A 24,833-nucleotide genomic window follows, 5' to 3' on the forward strand; every position below is an offset into this window, starting at 1 on the left:
AGAAAGATCTCTTCTACAACTGCTTGTATTGTTGATGCATAGACTTTTTTTTGTTCATTTGTTTGTTTTGGTTTTTTGAGACAGGGTTTCTCTGTGTAGCCCTGGCTGTCCTGGAACTCACTCTGTAGATCAGGCTGGCCTCGAACTCAGAAATCTACCTGCCTCTGCCTCCCAAGTGCTGGGATTAAAGGTGTGTGCCACCACCGCCTGGCTAGATGCATAGACTTTTAAGGGGACAAGGAAATGTACCCCGAGTCAGTGTTGCTTCCAGGGACCTTTAAGCTTTTCCACTTTCTGGCTAGTGGGGCAAATCTAAGGCAGGTAATTGTGCAGGAGCTGGAAGCCCTACAGACTCAACCCCTTGCCCTAACTCCAAGGGCTCCACAGTTCAGCTGTAACCTGTGCTTAATCCCCGGAGCCCGTGTAAACAGTGGAAGGAAGGTGCCACTGCACATGCGTGGTGCCGCTCATGCATCCATCCACACATAGCTGGTGGGAACACCAGCCTCTTGCTGCCCATAGGGACTCTACCAGTGAGTGTGTGCGCGCGCGCGCATGTGTGTGTGTGTGTGTGTGTGTGTGTGTCTGTGTGTCTGTGTGTGTGTGTCTGTGTGTGTGAGACAGACAGACATGAACCAGATCTCACCATGTAGTCCAGGCTGACCTTAAATTCTCATAGATTCATCTGCTTCTGCCTGGAGAGTGCTGGGATTAAAGGCCTATGGCACCTTCCCTCCCTTTAGAAGCCTGGTGGTTTAGGTCTTCTTAACCCCCACCCCCATCTTTGGGTCTTTTTATGTTTTTTTGTTTGTTGTTTTCAAGCATTCAACAACTTCTCAAGCTCTTGATTGAGAAGATTCTCTTGGATTTCATGGCAAGAGAATCGGTAGTTCAAGGCTAATCTCAGCTATATGAGGAGTTGTATACATGCAGCCCTGCCAAAAACAAGCCTCTCTGTGTGCTAAGTGATGTCTGTGAATGCACCCTGTCTGTCAGAGAGGTTCAGGCAGCCCATAGGTGGATGGGAACGATGTCTGGTCTGGGGATATCTGCTGCCAGCTAGAACTCGGGGAATGTAAGTAACTTGAATGTTTCAAGTAGAGGTGGGCCAGTGAGAGCTAAAAGCAGGGGATGGGGAATAAAGAGTGGAATAAAAACACAGACCATGAGGCCACAGCAGGCTCACACGGGTCAGAATGGGGTGAGGGGTCTGCAGCTTTGCATGGTACAGAGAAAAGGGTAAGAGAGTCAACTTGAGAGAGACAGAGGCTTTCCTTAACGCCCTGGAAAGGTTTATATTAAAAATCTGTTGTTGTTGTTTCTTATTTAAAGGCACCAGTGGAACTCGCAACTTGGCTGAGTTTGAAGGTGCACCAGACCACCCTTCTGGGTTCTGCTCTTGCACTTTATTGGTCCACAGCAGCCAGCTGGGCAACACTGCTCTCTTCTGCTCAAACTCCGTAATGACACTCCTTGTGAGCCTGGCAGTGTGACCATGAAAGCTAGGATAAACGAAGGGGGGGGAGGGGAGCATATAAGCATGAATCATGTAACCATTATGCTATAGTTTGGCAAACCATTGAACAACTTATCAAAAACAACAACAACAACAAAAAGCCCATAAATATTAATAGTGATCATCTCTGCATATTGTCTTAACAGAAATCCTTGTTTCTATAGATTACTGATAGATGGTGTTAAGAACTCAGAGAAATGAGCTAAGTGCTTGGGCATAGTGTGCCTGCCTATGGATCTGGCACTAAGGAAGTGGAGGCAGGGGTATTACAAATGCAAGGCCAGCTTCAACTAGATAGCTAGTTCATATTGACCTCAAGATATCTGAGGCCCTGTTTAAAAAAACAAAAACAGGGCTGGAGAGAGTGCTCAGCGGTTAAGAGCACTGACTGCTCTTCCGAAGGTCAGCAACCACATTGGCTCACAACCACCCATAATGAAATCTGACTCCCTCTTCTGGAGTGTCTGAAGACAGCTACAGTATGCTTACATATTACATATTTATTAATAAATAAATCTTAAAAAAAAAACAAAGCCAACACAAAACAATAAGCACATTTGTTTTTGAAAAACAAAACAAAGCCATTTGAGTTTTGGATGAGCATAACCAGCCAGCTTACTAATTAGCTGGCTGTGTGTTTAATAGTGTTTTTAGTCAAAATGTAAAGACACCAGTCCGCAGGCTGGGGATCTGGCTCACTGGAACAATACAGCGGCAGGGGGGTGGGATGGGATAGCTTGACTGTCTAGGACTGTCTCTGTGTAGCCCTGGATGTCCTGGAACTCACTCTGTAGACCAGACTGGCCTCGAAATCAAGAGATCCCCCTGCCTCTGCCTCGTGCTGATTAAAGGTTCGAGCCACCACTACCTGGTTTCTTTCTCCTTTGGGAGAAGGGAAAGCTATACTTTCCATTTTACCCACCTGTAAACCCAGCCCTCGGGACCCTCAGGGTGTAGGGAGGGCTAAGGGACAGGAGAGAGAAGGGTTGGGAGAGAGGAATAGATAGACATGAAACTCATTATGGAGGCAAGGCTGGCCTAGAACTCTCAGAGATCCTATCTGCCTCCGCCTCCCAAATTCTGGGATTAAAGGCAAGTACCACCACACCTAGCAATTTAAAAATTACATTTTATGCACACATAAATACATGTGAATGCCGAAATACTTTAATGGAAGTCGGAGGACAGCTTGTGTGAACTGGTTCTCTCCTGCCCCGTGGGTCCCCAGGATAAAATTCAGGTCAGCGGGGTTGGTGCCGGGCATCTTCACTCGCTGAGCCGTCTCACTGGCCCCTAAGGAAAGACTTTGTTCTAGGACAGTTTCCTCCATGGATGTGATGTTTCCTGAAACCTCACCCCGACACATCCCCTTTCTTATGTCCCTCCCAGCCTTCTCCTTCCCTGATCTCTCTCTACCTTTTCCAGATCCAGGGCTTAGTTTTGTGACCGTTCAGTTTAACCAGGGCCACCTGTGTTGTGTGAGCACTGGATTGGAAGTATCCACTGAAGTCTGGTGGAGTCATCAGTAACTGAGGCAGTGACTCCCTATCTCCCTGACTGTATACATAACATTTATACAGCCATTTAGCAGTGAGAAATAGCCCCGCCCCCACCCACTCCCAAGCCCTTCCCTCACCACGCCACCGATTAGCTCAGGTCACCTAGCTGGTCTTTTGCAAACCAAGTGCACGTGTCTACAGCAGCTGAGACCTGTGATTTTAGTGGCTGCATCTTGCACAAAGAACAGCATTTCACAGCCCCTGTCTAGGATATTTTTGGTTGCTTTTATTTTATGCTGTCCTTACGTCCCCTTTGGTTCAATATTTAGGTAATGTAGCCAGAATGCTATGCTGGGACCTTCTCAGGACACTGGGCAGAGTGACATTTGTCCCTTATAGGTTACTGAGCCTCCCCCCCCCCCCCCCCACTTCCTCACTGTATTTGTTCTTTCTGGTTTCTCGCTTGACAAACACATTCTGATTTAGCACTGTAGATACTTCTTGTCCTAGCTAGTTGTCCCCTTGTTTCAAAATGATGGCCAGGTGGTCTTTGAAGTCGCTACCAGTGGATGGACAAGTGTGTGTGTGTGTGTGTGCTCTTTTGTTTGGTTTCAATATAACTGTAAGTAAGCATGAATAAATGCCACTTTCCACACCAAACAATCATTGTCTGCTTTACACATACAGTAATTTTCCTGTCCAGATGGGAGAGGTGACATGTCCCAACACTTATTCTTGTCTTGTGGCACTTACAGGTTTCATATTTTACAAGGACTTAATGGGATGGGGAGTAGGGGGTGTTTGTGTTTTGAAAGGGTATAGAGGGCTGGGGAGATGGCTCAGTGGGTAAGAGCGCCGACTGCTCTTCCAAAGGTCCCGAGTTCAAATCCCAGCAACTACATGGTGGCTCACAACCATCCATAACCAAATCTGATGCCCTCTTCTGGAGTATCTGAGGACAGCTACAGTGTACTTACATATAATAAATAAATAAACCTTAAAAAAAAAAGGGTATAGAATCAAAAAGACAAACTTTATGCTTCTCCCATTGCAGCCCTGACTCAAACCAGCCTTGTTATCTCCAAGTACCATACACTTATAATTATATGCTATATATTAGTTTTATATATATTATATTTTATTTATATTGTGTGTGTGTGTGTGTATGCAGTTTGGGTTCATAGAAAAATTAGCCATAATCCAAAGTTTCTGTGTTTGGTCTTTATTGTCAAAATCCTTTCCCAAAGTGGTGCCTTTGTTATGGACGTATGAAGCAGCCTCACTGCACAGCAACAGTCAGAGCATCAAGTGTGTAATTTTGTCCTGGTGGTGTACATTCGATGGATTTTGACAAATGTCAAGGGCGTGTATACTTTCAATATAATTATTACCAGAAAGTATAGTAGCCCTGCCTAGCACATCCCTTATTACCTGTTCATTCTTCCTTCTCTAATCCCCTGTCAACCCATGATCTTTTTACCTAACTGCCTACTGAATTCTATATTGGCTACTCTTGTTTGATTAGTTATGAAGCTGAAATCAGTGCCCAAGTACAAGTGTGTCAAGTGTGTGTGTGTGTGTGTGTGTGTGTGTGTGTGTGTGTGTATACTATAGCTCTTAACTCATTGTGAGAGCCAAGGATCTTGATTGCAGTCTCGCTGGATAAAAAATGTGTTTAATATTGTAGTAAACTGCCGAGTTGTCCCCCCAAGTCGCTGTAGGGGCCTTCTCCCAATGTGGCCAGAAGTTCCTGTGTCTTCTGATCTAGTTGGAGGCTCTGCCTTCAAGCACTAAGACTGTCTATGGCAATAGGAAAGAATTTAGACCTGGAACATACCACACCACAGTTGGGTTTTATCCATTTAAAGTGCTTACACCCAAGCCAAACCCACGCAGAAATGTGTCCTGAGAGCCTGTGGCCATTACTTTGAGGGTTAACTAGGTAGTCAGATATAGGTGGTACACAGAGTGGGGACTGCCAGAAAGCCCTCATGTATTCCTGTGCTAGAGCTAGGGGGGTGAGGCCCCCACACGTGATTCTAGATCCTTCTAGATTAGGGGGGTGGGCTTGCCTTGGTTACCTGGCCGACAATGCCCGGCCTCTGTGACGTATGTAGCCGTCCCCAAGGGTACCCCTCTCCAACTGGGCGGCCGGCGCCTGCCCCGCGGCCGGTTGGTGCCCCGCGATGGGGCAGCCGGGAGCGGCTGGCCAGGCCTCGCGGGCCGCTGTTCCGGGCCACCAGCCACCATGCCCTGGTGGAGTAATTTATGCTGTGAGTAGTGCGCCCCCTGGCGGCCGTAGCGTGGCGGTGGCTGGGAATGGTGATTCTTCTAGATGGGGGGTGTGGTTTCTAGCCTTTCAGTCTTCCTGAGAGTCGCAGCAGGCCAGGACAGAGGGCATTGCTTTCCAACCCTAAGCTTTGCACTCCAAAGTCAACTTAGCCTTGGAGAGCAGGGCCAAGCCTCCATGAAGGTCATGTGCTTGCTACACGTGCCAGTCTAACCTGGAGATGAGCACAATAGAGGCTTTTCCACTGATTTATTTATTTATTTATTTATTTATTTATTTATTTAACGTTTTGATCTCAGCAGCCTCCTCCTCATGTCCCCCTCCCGGACAGCCCCACTCCCTTCCGCTTTTCCTCTGAGAAGAGGGAGGGCGCCCAGGGTATTTCCTGACACTTCAAGTCACTACAGGACTGGGCACATCCTCTCCCACTGAGGCAAGCCAGAGCAGCTCAGGGAACAGGATCCACAGGCAGGGAACAGATTCAGAGACAGCCCCTGCTCCAGTTCTTGGGGGGGAGGGGGCGGCAGCGGAGCATAATAGATTTTCACACAGGGTCAATACACAGGCTACCCCAAGAGTAAAATATCACTTCTTGCCAGACAGAGGGCACAGCCTCCAGTACCATAGCTTGGAGAAGGAACAGAGGTGGTTGATGGAAGGGAGCCAGAAAATGATCCAAGACTAAAGAGGTCATTTTACCCCCTCCCCAGCCTGGAGAGAGCAACCATGGAGCAGAGGTGGACCGCGTCTCTCTGCGTGGGCTGACGCATCACAGTGTGTCCTGCGTGTGGGCATCGCTGTGGGTTCAAACACATGATGCAGGCTTTGCAAATGCGCATGTGGGCCACGCCGCAGGGGTGCGCGAGGACATTTCTGTATCCTGTTGGAACCTGATTTAAACGGCCTTGGCCACCAGGCTTGGTAGTTGCGAAGGCTAAGCTCAAGGCTTGGGCCATCGGATGTTTGATAGCTTGGCTATGCAGTAGAGGCCGAATTTTTGGAAGTGAACTTCCCAGTAAGTTCTGTACAAATTGGGGTCAGGGATTGAGGCAAGAAGAGGCCGACAAAACCGCAGAGTAGTCTAATCCTATAGGCAAATCAGAAAGGATGCTATGTTCATAATTTGGGGTTGTATCTGGAAGACTGGTTTTTTTTTTTTTTTTTTTTAAGATTTATTTATTTAATGTAAGTACACTGTAGCTGTCTTCAGACACTCCAGAAGAGGGCGCCAGATCTCGTTGTGGATGGTTGTGAGCCACCATGTGGTCGCTGGGATTTGAACTCTGGACCTTCGGAAGAGCAGTCGGGTGCTCTTACCCACTGAGCCATCTCACCAGCCCTGGAAGACTGTTCTTAAATAAGAAATTTACTTACAATTTACTACAGGACTAGTAAGCCACTTAAGACTTCCTAAGCATTTTTGTTATTATTATTTTTTTAATTTTGTCTGTGCATTGGTGAGAGGGTATCAGAGCCCCTGGAACCATAGTTACAGACAGCTGTGAGCTACCCTGTGGGTACTGAACCTGGGTCCTCTGCAAGAGCAGCCAGTGCTCTTAACTACTGAGCCGTCTCTCCATCCCCCACTCCCATCCCCCACCCCCGAACATTTTTTTTAGAAAAAGAGTACATAAAGCAGTTCCTTGAGTATTGCTTCGCCATTCTTACCTGTTTTGTCCTGCTAGTTGGCTGGCACCTGCTTGTTTTGTGTCCTGTAGCTCAACTCTAAGCATCCCAGTGTAGAATTTAAAGGGAAAAAGGGTGGACTTGGAAAAATGGCTCAGTGATTAAAAACAGTTTGTTCTTGAGGAAGGCCTGCCTGTGTTTGGTTCTCTGTAACCACCTGGTGGCTCACAACCATCCTCCTGACCTCTGAGAGTGGTGCGTCTATATTTATAATATGCAGGCAGAATATACACATAAAAATAAACTAGGTTTTTTGTTTTGTTTTAATTTCTTTTCCACCGGGTGGAGATGGTGCATGCCTTTAATCCCAGCACTTGGGAGGCAGAGGAAGGCAGATTTCTGAGTTCGAGGCCAGCCTGGTCTACAAAGTGAGTTCCAGGACAGCAGGGCTATACATAGAAACCTTGTCCCGAAAAACCAAAAAAGATTTATTTGTAGGGAAAATAAGTCTCTTTTTAATTGTTATGGAGACTAGAGAGATTGTTCTATTGAGCACTTGCTTTCTCAAGAGGACTTGGGGGCGGGGGGGGGGGGAGCTGGGGCTGGAGAGATGGCTCACCAGTTAAGAGCACTGACTGTTCTTCCAGAGGTCCTGAGTTCAGATCTCAGCAACCACATGATGGTTCACAACCATCCGTAATGAGATCTGATGCCCTCTTCTGGGGTGTCTGAAGACAGTTACAGTGTACTTACATATAATAAATCTTTGGGCTGGAGCTAGCGGGCCAGAGAGAGAAGGAAAAAAAAAATAGATAAAAAAGAGGACTTAGCAGGCTCCCCAGTTCCAAGGGATCTGACTCCCTCTTTTGGCTTTTGTGTTAATTTCACACACGAGGCCTTCACTCACACAGACACACATAAGATAAATAAATATTTAAAAATGAATGTAAAAGTCTTTCCTATTAACTTGTAGAGGCAATGGTGTGGAACACTGCTCTTTATTACCCTGTTCAAGAAAATTCCTGCCTTTCCTAGCACCAGAGAAGGCAAGGGGGTATTTTAGTCTTGGGCTTGTAGTAAGACAATCCTTTATACTTTTCCCAGTTATTAGTAAAATTTAATGAGTTTGTCAGTGACTGATTTTATTTCTCCACCTTGTAGCACAAGCCCACAATAACTTACCTTCCAAGAAGCAAATAAGAGATCAGATCTCTTGTTGCATTAGAGTTTCTTTCTTTCTTCCCCCCCTTTTTTTTTCTCGAGGGGGGGGGTCTCTGTGTAGTCCTGGCTGTCCTGGAACTCACTCTATAGACCAGGCTGGCCTTGAACTCAGAGATCTGCCTACCTCTGACTCTTGGCTAACTTTAGATTCTCAATAGAGAAATAATAATTGTGTATATTTTCTGGAGTAAAATTGCTGTTTTCATCAAAGTATGATTTTGTTTTCCTCTTCCTTTTCTCCACGTTTTAAGTGGTAAACAAATATATTTTGCACACGGTTCTGAAGGCTAACAAGTCAAAAATCATGGAGCCATGCACAGACTATAGATCCATTCAAACTAATTAACGTAGCCATATGTGACCATGTTATTTTATTGTAGTAACAACACCAAAAATTTTATTTTAGCAGTTTTGAAATATGCATGTATTAGCTATATTGCTTCCTTATATGAGTGGACCACTCGAGTTTGTGATAGATAGATAGGTGGATGGATGGATGAGATCATAGGAGTTCCCCAGCATTCTCCTTGTTGTTGGTGATGGGTGTGGAACGCAGGACCTTGAGCACACTAGGCAGACACTCCACCACTGAACCACAGCCCAGCTTATGTTTTATCTTGAGACAGGATCTTTGTGAGTGCCCCAAGCTGGCCCTGGACTGCCAATCTGCCTACCCTTCCTGCAGTCAAACGCTCTGCTAGTTTGAATGGACCTTTTCGTCTGTTACGTAAAGAAGTACATACCCTGTGCTGCTTTGGAAGTGCATGAAATTGAACTCAGACTAGCAAAATGATTAAAACATATCACATACTAAATCCCTCCCTATGATAATTGATAATAATTTGTGAAAGATAGGAAGAGAATTTAGGCTAAAATGAAGTTACTTGTTGGTCTTTCAAAGCCTGCACTCCCTCATTTTACAGAAATAAACCTCACCTAATTTTAAATCATTCTCACAAACATCCCCCCCCCCACCCCTCCATCACCAAGTATGCTTTCAGTGGTGGTTTTCCCCAGTGAGCTGCTGTGTGATTCAGTGCTGGGGGAGGGGTCTGGCTATGTCCCTGATGTCCCCGGTTACTGCAGTTCCCTGTGCCCCATGAGCTTCATTAAATCATGTTTGACTTTTTACACCTAATTTTTTTTTTTAAGATTTATTATTTATTTTATGTGTGTGGGTACACTGTTGCTGTCCTCAGACACACCAGAAGAGGGCATCAGATTCCTTTACAGATGGTTGTGAGTCACCATGTGGTTGCTGGGAATTGAACTCAGGACCTCTGGAAGAGCAGTCTTAACTCTTAACCGCTCTTAACCGCTCTCTCCAGCCCCTGCCCAATGTTTTTTCTTTGTTTGTTTGTTTGTTTGTTTTTAATTTGCTTAAATGCAGACATAACAGAAAACCACGGCATCATCAATAGCCTCCCACATTCTTTCTCCCTCCTCTCCAGCCTTTGAAGTTTCTTGCAAACAAACCTTCCTGCTTAACCTTGGCCTTTTGTGTCGCTGGTTCAGCAGACCAGGCTGAGCACACTGCGCCTTTGGCCTATCATTTTCTCACAACTAGGTTCCATTTAGGTTCCATTCGTTGGGAATCTGACGTGTGCTTTCTCAGTGATTCCCACAGGCTCTCAGGCCTGATCACTTGGTTGTGGTGGCACCTGTTGGATTTTTTCCATTGTAAAGGGGCTTTTTTTTTTTTAATTGTCACTTGTGTGTCCATTGTTGGGGTCCAAGAGTTGCCCCACAAACCACAGGAATACCAATCTCAGTCAGACAGGGATCATGTATTGAACATCTGAAGACTGATTGATCAGGGCAGTGGCTCAGAATTCAGCATATAAAGGGCTAAAACCACGAAAGCCACAATGAGCTCATATGCAGGTGCTGGAAGTGCTGCCCAGTGGTCAGCCCTGACTGAAGCCATTTTAGACATAACAGTTCATATTGACCTTTAACTTGATGGGTCCTAAGTGAAGCTTATGGTTGTAGAATTTCTTAAGATTAATAAACCTTATAGCACATAGAACATAACAGGGTATGTGGTCAGCATGACCCTGCTCTGAGTCAAGTTATTTTTCTCCGTCAGTGACTGTTAGGCATGTTATAGCAACAATATGAAATAGCTGGCAGGCATGGAACAAAATGGCTCCAGCTATCCTATGGGGGCAGACTTCAACACTCGGAAACTTTATGCTTCCTGAAAACCTTTCTCCCAGTGAATTTAGCAGCGTTTGATCCTTGACTGTATGTACTATTCCGAGCATCATATTTTTTATTATTTTAGTTTATTTATTTGAGGCAGATTATTTAATTGAGACATATTATGTCATCCGGGAACTCACAGAAATCTACCTCCTCTGCCTCTCAAACTCTCTGGGATTAAAGACATAGATCACCATGCCCGGCTTTATTTTTATTTCTGAGATGAGGTCTCACTTTGCCCAGGATGGTCCTCAAGCTTGCAGTACTCCCTGCCCCTGTTCACTAAGTAACAAACCTCCTCTTCCCGACCTCCCCACCCCCACCCCACCCCCACCTTCATATTTGGTTTGGCACTGAAACTCAGAGCTGTGAGCACGTTAGGAAAGGGAGATAGAGTCTCTCTGTTTAGTTCTCTAGCTGTCTCCCAGCCAAGCTGGCATGTAAATCATAGGTACCTGAGTGCTGGAGTTAAAGTCATGTGATTTTAATCCTGATTGATTTCCCCACCCCCACCCAACCCCCCAAGGACAGGGTTTCTCTTTGTACCCCTGGCTGTCCTGGAACTCACTCTGTAGACCAGGCTGGCCTCAAACCGCCAGCCTGAATCCACCTGCCTCTGCCTCCCAAGTGCTGGGATCAAAGGTGTGTGCCACCAAGGCCCGGTCTGATTTTGTTTTTTAAATAGTACTCCTCGGGCTGGAGAGATGGCTCAGTGGTTAAGAGCCCTAACTGCTCTTCCAGAGGTCCTGAGTTCAAATCCCAGCAACCACATGGTGGCTCACAACCATCTGTAATGAGATCTGACTCCCTCTTCTGGGGTGTCTGAAGACAGCTACAGTGAACTTACATATAATAAATAAATAAATCTTTTAAAAATAATAGTACTCCTCAATCCTCATTTACTGGATTTTGTTTTTTTATCCCTACTCATGTATTCATGAGGATTTCTTTTTAAAAAGATATCCTTTCCTTGTATACATTTTGCTTGCATATATACACACCTGTGTACTGTGTGTGTTCAGTGCCCATAGAGGCCAGGATAGGATGTTGGATCCAGCCACCATGTAGGTGTTTGGAATTGAGCGTCCAGGTCCTCTACAAAACCAGAATGTGCTATTAAGCACTGAGGCATCTATGTCTGCAGTCCAAGTAACTAACATCTCAACAGCCGAGGAAGGAGAGGTGAGGAGCCAAGCGTGTAGCGCCTTTGAAGAGGTTTGAGATGCTCCTTGGAAAGGAGTAGCCATGGTCCAATATATGAAACATTTACAAATACTTCCACAATCTACCACACTGTACTGCTAAGGAGAGTGTTACGCTTGTTGAACAAAGTCATTTTTCCCTTTTTCTTTCCCCTTGTTAATAGTTGGACAGAGAGAGTCAGAAGATGTGAAAGAAAAAGACCGAGCTAAAGAAATGGCAGCCAGCTCCACAGTTGTTGAAGATATCACAAAGGACGAGCAGGAGGAAACACCGGAAATAATCGAACAGATCCCTGCTTCAGAGAGCAATGTGGAAGAAATGGCGCAGGCTGCCGAGTCCCAAGCTAATGACGTCGGCTTCAAGAAGGTATTTAAATTTGTTGGTTTTAAATTCACGGTGAAGAAGGATAAAAACGAAAAGTCAGATACCGTCCAGCTACTCACTGTCAAAAAGGATGAAGGTGAAGGGGCAGAAGCCTCCGTTGGAGCAGGAGACCACCAAGAGCCCGGAGTGGAGACCATCGGCGAATCAGCATCCAAAGAAAGTGAGCTGAAGCAATCCACGGAGAAGCAAGAAGGCACCCTGAAGCAAGCACAGAGCAGCACAGAAATTCCCCTTCAAGTCGAATCTGGTCAAGGGACCGAGGAAGAAGCAGCCAAAGATGGAGAAGAAAACCGAGAGAAAGAACCTACCAAGCCCCTAGAATCTCCGACCAGCCCTGTCAGCAATGAGACAACATCTTCCTTCAAGAAATTCTTCACTCACGGTTGGGCCGGCTGGCGCAAGAAGACCAGCTTCAAGAAACCCAAGGAAGATGATCCGGAAACTTCCGAGAAGAGAAAGGAGCAAGAGGCTGAAAAAGTAGACGAGGAAGAAGGGGAAAAGACAGAGGCAGCCCCAGCCGAGGAGCAGCGGGAGCCTGCAGAAGGCACAGACCAGGCCAGGTTGTCAGCCGACTATGAGAAGGTGGAGTTGCCTTTGGAAGACCAGGCCGGTGACCTGGAGGCATTGTCGGAGAAGTGTGCTCCTTTGGCAACGGAAGTGTTTGACGAGAAGACGGAAGCCCACCAAGAAGTTGTTGCAGAGGTCCACGTGAGTACCATGGAGAAGACAACGAAAGGGCAAGGAGGAGCAGAGGTGGAAGGGGATGTGGTGGTAGAAGGATCAGGAGAGTCCTTGCCCCCTGAGAAACTGGCTGAGACCCAGGAGGTCCCCCAGGAAGCTGAGCCTGTGGAGGAGCTGATGAAGACCAAAGAAGTATGCGTCTCTGGGGGTGACCATACTCAGTTGACAGATCTAAGTCCTGAAGAGAAGATGCTACCCAAACACCCTGAAGGCATTGTCAGTGAGGTGGAGATGCTTTCCTCTCAGGAGAGAATCAAGGTACAGGGAAGTCCCCTGAAGAAACTCTTCAGCAGTTCAGGCTTAAAGAAGCTCTCCGGGAAGAAGCAGAAGGGGAAGAGAGGAGGAGGCGGGGGAGATGAAGAGCCAGGAGAATACCAACACATTCAAACAGAGTCCCCAGAGAGTGCTGATGAGCAGAAGGGAGAGAGCTCTGCCTCTTCCCCTGAAGAGCCCGAGGAGATCACGTGTCTGGAGAAGGGGCCATCGGAAGCACCCCAGGAAGGGGAAGCTGAGGAAGGAGCAACTTCCGATGGAGAGAAGAAAAGGGAAGGGATCACCCCCTGGGCATCCTTCAAAAAGATGGTGACACCCAAGAAACGGGTCCGAAGACCTTCTGAGAGCGACAAGGAAGAAGAGCTGGACAAGGTCAAGAGTGCCACCTTGTCCTCCACGGAGAGCACGGTGTCTGGAATGCAGGATGAGGTCAGAGCGGTTGGCGAGGAGCAAAGGTCAGAGGAGCCAAAGCGCAGGGTGGATACTTCAGTGTCTTGGGAGGCATTGATTTGTGTCGGATCGTCCAAGAAGAGAGCGAGGAAGGCATCCTCTTCAGATGATGAAGGAGGGCCAAGAACACTGGGAGGGGATGGTCACAGAGCGGAGGAGGCTAGCAAAGACAAAGAAGCTGCAGCAGATGCTCTTCCTGCCAGCACCCAGGAACAAGACCAAGCGCAAGGAAGCTCCTCGCCCGAGCCAGCTGGAAGCCCTTCTGAAGGGGAGGGCGTCTCCACCTGGGAGTCATTTAAGAGATTAGTCACTCCACGAAAAAAATCCAAGTCAAAACTGGAAGAGAGAGCCGAAGACTCCGGTGCAGAGCAGTTGGCCTCCGAGACCGAACCAAGTAGAGAGGAATCTTGGGTTTCCATTAAGAAATTTATTCCTGGACGGCGGAAGAAAAGGGCAGATGGGAAGCAAGAACAGGCCGCTGTTGAAGACTTGGGGCCAGGAGAAATCAATGAGGACGACCCCGATGTCCCAGCTGTTGTGCCTCTGTCTGAGTACGATGCGGTAGAGAGAGAGAAGCTGGAAGCGCAGCAAGCTCAGGAGAATGTGGAGCTGCCCCAGCTGAAGGGGGCTGTGTATGTGTCTGAGGAGCTTAGTAAGACTCTGGTTCACACTGTGAGTGTCGCCGTCATTGATGGGACCAGGGCAGTCACCAGTGCCGAAGAGCGGTCCCCTTCGTGGATATCTGCTTCCATGACAGAACCTCTTGAACACGCAGAGGGAGTAGCCACACCGACTGTTGGAGAGGTCACTGAAAAAGACATCATTGCAGAAGAAACTCCTGCACTCACCCAGACTTTACCAGGGGGCAAAGATGCCCATGACGACATAGTCACCAGTGAAGTGGATTTCACCTCAGAAGCTGTGACAGCCGCAGAAACCACAGAGGCGCTCCGCGCTGAAGAAGTTACCGAAGCATCAGGGGCAGAAGAGACCACAGACATGGTGTCTGCAGTTTCCCAGCTGTCCGACTCCCCGGACACCACAGAGGAAGCCACCCCAGTTCAGGAGGTAGAGGGCGGCATGCTAGATAAGGAAGAACAGGAGCGCCAGACGCAGGCCGTCCTCCAAGCCGTTGCAGACAAAGTGAAAGAGGAGTCCCAGGTGCCTGCAACCCAGAGTGTGCAGAGAGCAGGGCCAAAAGCGCTGGAGAAGGTGGAGGAGGTAGAGGAGGACTCCGAGGTGCTGGCTGCCGAGAAAGAGAAGGATGTTGTGCTGAAAGGACCCGTGCAGGAAGCTGAAGCTGAGCCTCTTGCACAGGGCTCTGAGACTGTACAGGCTACCCCAGAGAGCCTTGAAGTTCCTGAAGTCACAGCGGATGTAGACCGTGTCGCCACATGCCAGGCTATCAAGCACCAGCAGCTGATGGAACAGGCTGTGGCCCCTGAGTCATCTGAAACCTTGACAGACAGTGAGACAAATGGAAGTACTCCCCTAGCAGATTCAGACACTCCAAACGGGACACAGCAAGACGAGACCGTTGACAGCCAGGACAGTAATGCCATTGCCACCGTCAGTCAGTCACAGGTCACCGAAGAGGAGGCAGCTGCTGCTCAGACGGAGGGGCCTTCAACACCACCTAGTTTTTCAGCCCAGGAAGAACCCAGGGAAAAACCAGGAAGAGATGTTCTAGAACCCACACAAGTGCTTGCTGCCGGGGCAGTGCCTGTTCCGGCAAAGGCTGAGGTGGGTCAAGAGGGTGAGGCTGGCCAGTTTGATGAAGAAAAAGTCAAAGACAGACAGCATGTTAAAGAACTGGAGGTGTCTGTACACACTGGACCCAATAGTCAAAAGACTGCTGACTTGACACGTGACAGTGACGTAATGGAAGTGGCCAGATGTCAGGAAACCGAGAGTAATGGAGAACAGAGTATTAGCCCGGAGAAAAGAGAGATGGGAACCGACGTTGAAAAGGAGAAAACAGAGACCAAGACAGAGCAAGCCAGTGAAGAACATGAGCAGGAAACAGCTGCTCCTGAGCACGAAGGAGCCCACCCTAAGCCAGTCCTGACAGTTGACATGCCCCACTCAGAGAGGGGAAAGGCACTGGGCAGCCTTGAAGGAAGCCCTTCTCTCCCAGACCAAGACAAAGCAGATTGCATAGAGGTTCAAGTTCAAAGCTCAGACACACCAGTCACTCAAACAACCGAAGCTGTGAAAAAGGTCGAAGAAACTGTGGCAACTTCAGAGATGGATGAAAGTTTGGAGTTTACAGGTGCACACTCATTACCAGCTGAGAAGCTCTCCGAAACGGGTGGCTACGGGACTCTTCAGCATGGAGAGGACACCGTGCCCCAGGGGCCTGAGTCTCAGGCAGAGTCCATCCCTATAATAGTAACTCCTGCTCCTGAAAGCACCCTACATTCTGACCTTCAAAGAGAAGTGAGCGCATCCCAGAAACAGAGATCAGATGAAGATGACAAGCCAGATGCTGGTCCTGATGCTGCCTGCAAGGAGAGTGCAGCAAGAGAGAAAGTCCTCAGGGCTGAACCTGAGATCTTGGAACTTGAGAGTAAGAGCAATAAGATTGTCCAGAGTGTCATCCAGACAGCCGTCAACCAGTTTGCACGTACAGAAACTGCCCCCGAAACCCACGCTTCTGATTTACAGAATCAGGTTCCTGTGGCGCAGGCTGACAGCCAGGGAGCACAACAGATGCTGGACAAAGATGAAAGCGACCTTCAAGTCTTCCCCCAAGATGGAACACTTAGTGCCGTAGCCCAGGAAGGACTTGCGGTTTCTGATAGTTCTGAAGGCCTGAGCAAGGCTTCAGAAATGATCACCATGCTTGCAGTTGAAAGTGCCAGTGTCAAAGAAAGTGTTGAGAAGCTGCCTCTTCAGTCCAAAGATCAAAAGGAGCACGCTGCTGACGGCCCCCAGCACCAAAGCTTAGGCAAGGCAGAGGCAGATGCCTCTGGAAACCTAACCAAAGAGTCCCCAGACAACAACGGACCAAAGCTAACCGAGGAAGGAGATGCCCTGAAAGTAGAGGTCCTGGAAGAAGAAATGAACAAGGCCCAGACAGAAGAGGACCTACAGGAGCCAAAGGGAGACCTGGCAGAATCCTAAGATGTTAGGTAGGTAAACTTCCTTCTGGGTGGCTGGTCCTCCTCCACCCGTTTCCCTGCCTCATCTATGCAATTACACAGACAACTGATTTTATACAGAACCAACCTTCAGTTGGAAATAATTATCAACCACAGTTGGGTCTAGGGTGTGGATATTTGAATTTTTTGTTTTGTTTGGTTTGGTTTTTTAGTTTGTTTGGTTGGTTTTTTACATCACCAGAATCCCAAGTCTTGCTGATATAATGAAAATAATGACTTAATTTTGCTGCTGCTGTTGTTGTTTTGAGCCCAGGTCTCACTATGTAGTCCTGGCTGTCCTGGAACTCACCTTGCAGACCAGGCTAGCCCCTCTGCCTCTCTCCTTCCCCCACTGAGATTAAAGGTGCGCACCATCACTCCGAGCTCAGCCAAAACTTGTAACATTTTAACTTAGGGCCTGGAGCTCCCCAGACCCAGAGCTCCCCATTCCTGTGGCTCTTGTCCATACAATGAAGAAGGAAAGGGGATTTTTTTTTTTTTTTTTTTTTTTGGTTTTTCGAGACAAGGTTTCTCTGTGTAGCCCTGGCTGTCCTGGCACTCACTTTGTAGACCAGGCTGGCCTCGAACTCAGAAATCCGCCTGCCTCTGCCTCCCGGAGAGTGCTGGGATTAAAGGCGTGCGCCACCACGCCCGGCGGAAAGGGGAATTTTATCTCTTCTCTCTCTTCCTTCTCCAGTTGCTCATTGTACATATGTAAGACCAGAATGTGAAGTCAAGTCATGGAACAAGATGCTGCTGTTGGGACCTTGAGACCAAGATTTCAGAGCCCTTGAGGTGCAGAGAGCAGAGCCATCCAATGATTTCAACCCTGCAGAGCACCCCGACAATCCTGAGGCTGCATCGGGAGCTAGAGCCAGCTAACATTTCCTCTTTTCAAGACTGCCCTTGATTTGGTGCCGTGTATTTCAGAGTTAAGGTCCTGTCTTCTCCACCTAGAACCAATGTCGGCGATACCTAGTCCCACTTCTCAAACTGGAGCCTCCTCCTTTTTGTGTTTATATGTATGTTTTATGTAGTCCTCCTCCTGTACCTATTGTATATTTTTTTCTAATGTTTAAGCACATGCCTTTTGTATTATGCAGTATATAATGGGTGTGCAGCCATAGCAAAGCTTTGAGAAGCCCCAAGCCTCAACTGTAACCTGCAGCAAACAGAGAAATAACATTCCTGGCAGGAAGATACAAGTCTTTTTAAAGTTTACTGATGCTTAACTCTGTGGGCTCGTAGTCCTCTGAAAGTGGTTGTTTTCCTATGCACAGCGAGCTCAGAAATAAAAACTCCATTTTGAGACATTCAGAATGTCCCAACATTACGACATTTTTTTTTTCTAATCCAGTCCAGGTTGGAAAGAAGTCTCCTTAGTGTCAGATTAAGCCCCATCTCTTAACAATACGGACAGATGAGTGTGCCATGGCCATGAGATATTTCCTAATGCAGAAGGAATTTGTTGTTACTTTTGGATTGTACTCTTCTAGGCTGGACCGAATTCATATGCAGATTGAAGTAAGACCTGTTCTTTACAGATGGTATTTTGATAGATACTGGAGTTTGTCTGTATTATATCTGTGCCCCTTCTTTTAAGAACAATGTTACATTATGTTCCTTTGGATAAATTGTGATTTGACAACTGATTTCAATAAAAATATTTGCTTCACTTATATTCACTGTTTTTATTAAATCCTGAGGGGCCTGGATCACATACTTACTATAAGATACTGGCAAGGAGAAGACAATGAGAGAAACTGGAACTTTCTTACTAGTCACCCCATGAAGACATTACTTTGTACTGGTTTGTTACAGAATTAGAAGTCATGACGGGGTGGGTTTTCTTGAAGGAAACCAGTATAACCTGGAGGTGGGGTACAAACCTGTAATCCCAGCCCTTGGAAGGCAGAGGCAAGAGAATTGCTGGAAGTTTCAGACTAGCTAAAAATGACTGAGGCTTTATTTTAAAAGCAAAAAGACAAAACAAAACAAAAAAACAACCTGCTGGATATGGTGGAGAAGAGGTGGATCTCTGAGTCTGAGGCCAGCTTGGTCTACAAAGAGAGTTCCAGGACAGCTAGAGCTGTTACATACAGAAAATCTGTCTTGAAAAACCTTAAAACAAACACAAACAAACATAACTATTTCCTAAAAAAAGAAGTTGCCTTTTTTTTCCCCCCCTAAACAAAAATAAGGGTTGGCACAATGGCTCAAATAATAAAGGTACTTGCAGCTCTGGTAAATGGAGGTCTATCTACAGAACGCATGCAAATACAGTTTCAGGTAATTTCTGAATAGTCAGTATGAACCCCCCCTAACACACCAACTATAATGTTTCAGATGAGAATGGCCACATAGGCTCCTATGTTTGAATGCTTAGTCCCTGGTTGAAGAACTGTTGGGGAAGGATCAGGACGTGTGTCACTAAGCAGGTGGACTTGTAGGTTCCAGAAACCCATACCATATTCCCAGTTGGCTGCTCTCCACCTTGTGGTTATGGCTCAAGATGTAAGTAAGCTATTAGCTTCGGCACCAGCACCATGCCTGCCATGCTCCCCTCCTTGATGGCCATGAACTCACCCTGTGAAACTTAAGCATCAATAAATCTCTAAGTTGCCCTTGGTGCCTCTTCACCGTAATAGAAAAGTAAGACATCAACTAATAACCAGATAGGAACCCCTGTCTTCAGTTCCCCCGAAAGGGCCCACGGGGATACCTCTCACTGACCCTAGCTTTGGGGAAGCAGGGCAGGAATAATACTGACAGGACAGGTTGGTATATACAGTCTAGTGAGAGCATTTTGCCTCTCGAGCCTCATTTGATCCTGGAAATTCATGCATGTATTTTAATTATGCCTACCCACCATCCCCCCATCTACAATCAACACATCCCTCTCCCAACTTTGTTATCTACCCTTCTCTACTGTGCCCTTTTTGTATCTCATTAATTAGTACTACCAGTGAGCATGGGTGTGGGGCTGTCCGCTGGAACTTTTTTTTTTTTAGATTATTATACATAAGTACACTGTAGCTGTCTTCAAACGCACCAGAAGGGGGCATCAGATCTCATTACAAGTGGCTGTGAGCCACCATGTGGTTACTGGGATTTGAACTCAGGACCTTCGGAAGAGCAGTCAGTGGCAAGTGGCTAAGCCATCTTGCCAGCCTCCACTGGAGTTTGAGCAATGTCTCAGTGGCCACACTTAAGAAGAAAAATGAGTTTTTGCCGGGCGGCAGTGGCGCACGCCTTTAGTCCCAGCACTCGGGAGGCAGAGGCAGGTGGATTGGATTTCTGAGTTCAAGGCCAGCCTGGTCTACAGAGTGAGTTCCAGGACAGCCAGGGCTATACAGAGAAACCCTGTCTCAAAAAACAAACAAAACAAAACAAAACAAAAACAGAAAAAAAAAAAGAAAGAAAGAAAAATGAAAAATGACTTTTTAAGATTTTTAAGATCTCTTCTGGGACTGGAGAGATGGCTCAGTGGTTAAGAGCACTTCCTGTTCTCTCATTACTTGGGTTTGGTTCCCAGCACCTACACTAGACAATTCACAGTTAATCAAAACTCCAGTTGCAACAGATCAAATGTTCTATTCTAGACTCTGGGCATGGCATGCAAATGGTGCACACATAGACATATAGGTGAACATCTATATACATAAAAAACAAAAAATATATCAAAAGGAAAATCAGGAGATGGAGAAATGGCTCAGCGGTTAAAAGCACTTGATGCTCTCCAGTTCTCATTACCCACACTGGGTGTCAACCATCTGTAACTGCAACTTAAGCTATCTGACACCGCCTTCTGGCATCTACAGGTACTTGCACACACATGTGCTTATGTACACAGACGTAACACATGCACATAAATAATTTTATTGTCTTAGAGAACCATCAAAGTCCTGATTGTGTTACGGGAATTGAGAGGGCAAAGAATGAAGTTCTACATTACTAACCTGGACACAGAGGCAGTGTGGATGTGGAGTGTGAAGCAGTTATCTAGGAACGGCCCAATCTGAGATGCCCATGAAATTTTCTCAATTAGTTGTCTCATGACTGAGCAGATATGACACTGAGGAACTTAAGGGAGGAAGGATTGTTTCTGTCCTGGGGTGGAGTGGGGGGAACAGCTAGTTACTCTGTGGCCGTAAGGAATCAGCAGTTGGCAGCTGGTTACATTGTGGGCATTGGAAGCTAACTAGTGCTTAGCTGGCTTCTCTTTCTTCTTTCTTGTTACAATCCCAATCAATGAGATTGTGAGACCCTGACTTACAGAGTGTTTCTCCCTGGAAGGTAAAGCCCCTGGATGTTCCCCAAGCTTGTTTTCCCTGATCTCTAAAAATACAGCCAGAAAGAAGCTCTTTGTTCTCTATAGCCAGCAAAAAGCCTTTTTGTTTCTGAGCCCTACAGCCAGAGATGCGATAATTGTAATTTTACCAAGGACATCCGGGCAGAGAAGAACACTCCTCCCAACTCCTCCCAACTCTTCCCAACTCCTCCCAATTCCTCAGCTAGCTGTTAAAAGCCCCCTACTGTCACAGCTCAGGGTTGAACTCCCCTGCCCTGCAGGGCGCAAGGAGTTTGTCCTCAGCTAGCTGATAATAAAATCTCTTGCAGTTTGCATCAGGTGTGGTTTTCATTGGGGCGCTGGCCAGCTCATCTCAGGACTTGAGTGGAGGCCCAGCTTCGGGGTCTTACAAGATGATCCTGCCCACACTCAGGGTTGGTCATCCATTTTCCAGCAAGCCTAGAAACTTTCTCAAATACAAACCCAAGGTTGTGTCTCCTAGGTAATTTCAAATCCAGTCAAACTGCCAGTATTTGTCTTTACAATATCCAAGAGTAACCAGCAGCAGAATATATGGGTCTCATAAACAGAAGAGGATCTGGAGTAGAGGAACACTAAGAGCTTTGTTGTTGGAGAAAATGACAGCTTACAAAAATTTCTGCAGCTTTTCAAAAAAAAAAAAAGGTAAAATGATTAGCGAAATTCAAGGTCTTGTACATGCTACAAAAACACTGGGGCCTGGCGTGGTGGTGCACGCCTTTAATCCCAGCGCTCAGGAGGCAGAGGCAGGCGGATTTCTGAGTTCTAGGCCAGCCTGGTCTATAAAGTGAGTTCCAGGACAGCCAGAGCTATACAGAGAAACCCTATCCTGAAAATCCAAAAAAACCAAACCAAAACAAACCAAAACAAACAAACAAAAAAACCAAAAAACCCCACAAAAAACACTGTACCACTGAGATGGTAACTATAATACCAGCTCATTTTACCAATATTTTTATTTTGAGCAGCTGAGATACAGAGGCGTGAGCCACCATATTATACCCAGTTCCTTAAAAAATTTCCTTAAGCTTATCATAGAAATTTGGGCTTGGTGCCACCCTGCCCCCTTCCTTTGCATTCTTTCTCCATTCCTTTCTTCTCTCTCTTGTGGAACTGTAGCTGGTTTTGTGTAGCAATTTCCTCAAAAGAAGCAGTCTACCTTGGAAGCTCAGAAAGTAAACAACTCGGGAGTTTCAGGATGTTCCTGAAACTGACCACACTTAATAGGCCCCTCCCTCCCCAGGCTTATTTAAACACTAACAGCTGCTGGGTGACTCTCAGAGCAGCCAAACTTCCTGGAAGAGGCCCAGACCAACTGAGCTACCTAGAAGAGATACTCTGGGACCCATGGAGCTGCCTGCAAGTCATGCACTCAGTTCCAGGGTTTACTCATGCTGGGGAAAGCTTCAGTGATAGAGTTGTCTTTGGGACCTTTCTGCTCCTATAAATAACCCCTCACACTATACTTTTGTAAGTAACCTTAATTTGATCTCTTGTTGCTTACCTATCTGGAGTGAGTAGATGTTTATATTTCCCCAGGAACAGTGTCAAATAACAGCTGACCTCAAAGTCAACAAGATCTCTATGCCCTAGTATGGAGGGTCTGGTTGTCATACAGGAATAGAGCACCCAACAGAGGCAAGACAGACCATACTTAGAACTTACTGGTACTGTTTTGTAAAGAGTGACTGGAGAGATAGCTAGCTCAGCATTCAGAGTTCTCTTCTTTCAGTTAACTGGACCTGAGTCCAGTTCCCAGCACTCATGTGGGAGGAGGAAGAGAGAATTTATAACAGCGGTAACTCCAGCTGCAAGGGACAGAATGTCTTTCTCTGGCCTCCATGGGTACCACTCATGTGCTCTCTCTCTCTCTCTCTCTCTCTCTCTCTCTCTCTCTCTCTCTCTCTTCCCAAAACAGGGTTTCTCTGTGTCTCTGTGTAGCCCTGGCTATCCTGGAACTGACTCTGTAGACCAGGTTTGCCTTGAACTCAGAAATTCGCCTGCCTCTGCCTCCCGAGTGCTGGGATTAAAGGAGAAACATTTTTTAAATCTACCCATTTAAATATTTATAGAAAAATGGTGAAGAATGAAGTATTGGGAAGATGGTGGTGGTGATGGTGGGGAGACCTGAACTTTGGGCAGAGCCTCTGAGGCTATGCTTTGTCTGTTTTTAGACCGGGCTTGCTGTGTGTACCAGACTGTCCTCTTAACTCCAAGGGTCACCTGGTTGTCGGGACTGTTGGCATTCATGGCCTGTGCTACTACGCCTGGCTCTCATGCTATCTCACCCCCAAACCCTTGTGAAGGGTAAGACCAGGCTGTTTCTTGGAAAATTTAGTGATGTGTTACCTTGCTTTCTCTCTTCTTCCTCCTACCCCATCCCTCGCTCCTTAAGCAAAGGCTCAGTTTACCCCAGGCTAACCCTGAACTCACTCTGCAGTCCAAGGTCAGTTGGAACACCTAATGAAACTCCTACCCCACCCTCCAAGGTGTCTTGGCTTTTGTTTGTTTGTGTTTCCTGGCGGTTTTATTAGTAGTTCTGTCTGGCCTGTAATACATGGTAATCCTCCTGCCTCTGCTTTCCAAGTGTTGGCATCCTAGGCAAGTGCCACTTGGACTACATTCTTATTAAGAGCTCAAAGATTACGAGTGCATCTAGATTGAGAACAGAAAGTTTTGAACAAGCCGCAGAGCCTTCAAACTCCTACAATTCTGAGAACCTCATGGAAGAGAAGAAAGGACAGTTATTCTACAGCAAAGATGACCAGGAATCCTGTGCTGCTCATAGTATTGTTACCAGCATCAGCATTATCTGGGAATGTCTGAGCAATGATTGGGCTCCAGACTCAGCTAGTAGGACATTCGCCCAGTATCTGGGTTCTATCTGTAGCACCGTTGTAAGCTAGGTGTGGTGGCTTTTGCCTGAAATTCCAGCACTCAGGAGGGGTAGGATGGAGGAATCTGGAGTTCAAGGTCATCCTGAGCTACTTAAGGAGTTTGAGGCCTGCCTAGATTAAGTGAGATCCCCCTCCCCAACAACAACAAAAGAAAGGGTTTCACCCTGCAGACAGTGACCCATATCCTTTCAGGAGTAGGGCCAACAATCTTTCTGCTCAAGCCTTCCAGACAATTCTGTGGCACAGAAACTTGAGGGCCTTTGTGGTAATGTGAGGCTTTAAAATATTTCGAAGGTCAGGGCATGGTGGAGCTAGCTGCATGCCTTTAATCCCAGTACTTGGGACCCAGAGGCAAGACAATCTCTGTGAATTCAAGGTCTACATAGAGTTCCAGTATAGTCAGGGCTATGTAGAAAAACCCCGTCTCAAAAAAAATGTGTTTTTTTTTTTTTTTTTTATAAGAGAATTGCTTTAATTGCATGGTTAAGTAGGTGAACAATTTAAATGATCTTTTAGGAATGAACTTTATGAGGAGAGAGAATATTACCACATTGGAGCCCTGACTGGGCCATGAGGTGGGACAGCATTAAAAAGGGACAGTCCAGGAGCTGGAGAGATGGCTCAGCGGTTAAGGGCACAGGTTGCTCTTCCAGAGGTCCTGAGTTCAATTCCTGGCAACCACATGGTGGCTCACAACCATCTGTAATGTGATTCTGACATGCAGGTGTACATGAAGATGCAACATTCATGTACATTAAATAGATTTTAAAAAGGGACAGTCTGCTATATCAGAAACAACATGCACGGGCTCTTAAAGGGAAAGGAAAAATCCAATGTGAAACCCAAAGAGACACTTAAGAGAGATGAATTAAGCCGGGCGTGGATTGTGCACGCCTTTAATCCCAGCACTCGGGAGGCAGAGGCAGGTGGATTTCTGAGTTCGAGGCCAGCCTGGTCTACAAAGTGAGTTCCAGGACAGCCAGAGCTATACAGAGAAACCCTGTCTCGAAAAAACAAAACAAAACAAAACAAAAAACAAAAAGAGAGATGGGTTA

The 24,833-nt window shown here is 46.6% G+C and overlaps 1 protein-coding gene across 4 annotated transcripts in view; it reads left to right on the plus strand.

Annotated features, from left to right (window-relative positions):
- Positions 1-17,593, plus strand: part of Akap12 (A-kinase anchoring protein 12) — an 89,365-nt gene extending 71,772 nt beyond the window's left edge. For 2 of the 4 annotated variants that reach the window (XM_029482721.2, XM_021174116.3), the window contains 2 exons: positions 11,724-16,542; positions 17,249-17,593. In XM_029482721.2, the coding sequence (XP_029338581.1) occupies positions 11,724-16,534 (4,811 nt within the window). In that variant the 3' untranslated portion in view covers positions 16,535-16,542; positions 17,249-17,593. Of the gene's footprint in view, positions 1-5,189; positions 5,289-6,204; positions 6,321-11,723; positions 16,543-17,248 lie in introns of those variants that run through there. The other 2 variants (XM_021174115.2, XM_021174117.2) reach the window with 2 other exon arrangements.
- The last annotated feature ends 7,240 nt before the right edge of the window (positions 17,594-24,833 follow it).

This window comes from Mus caroli, unplaced genomic scaffold (assembly GCF_978045245.1).
Source record: "Mus caroli unplaced genomic scaffold, Mus_caroli_1 scaffold_9, whole genome shotgun sequence".
In the NCBI taxonomy this organism is placed as follows: domain Eukaryota; kingdom Metazoa; phylum Chordata; class Mammalia; order Rodentia; family Muridae; genus Mus; species Mus caroli.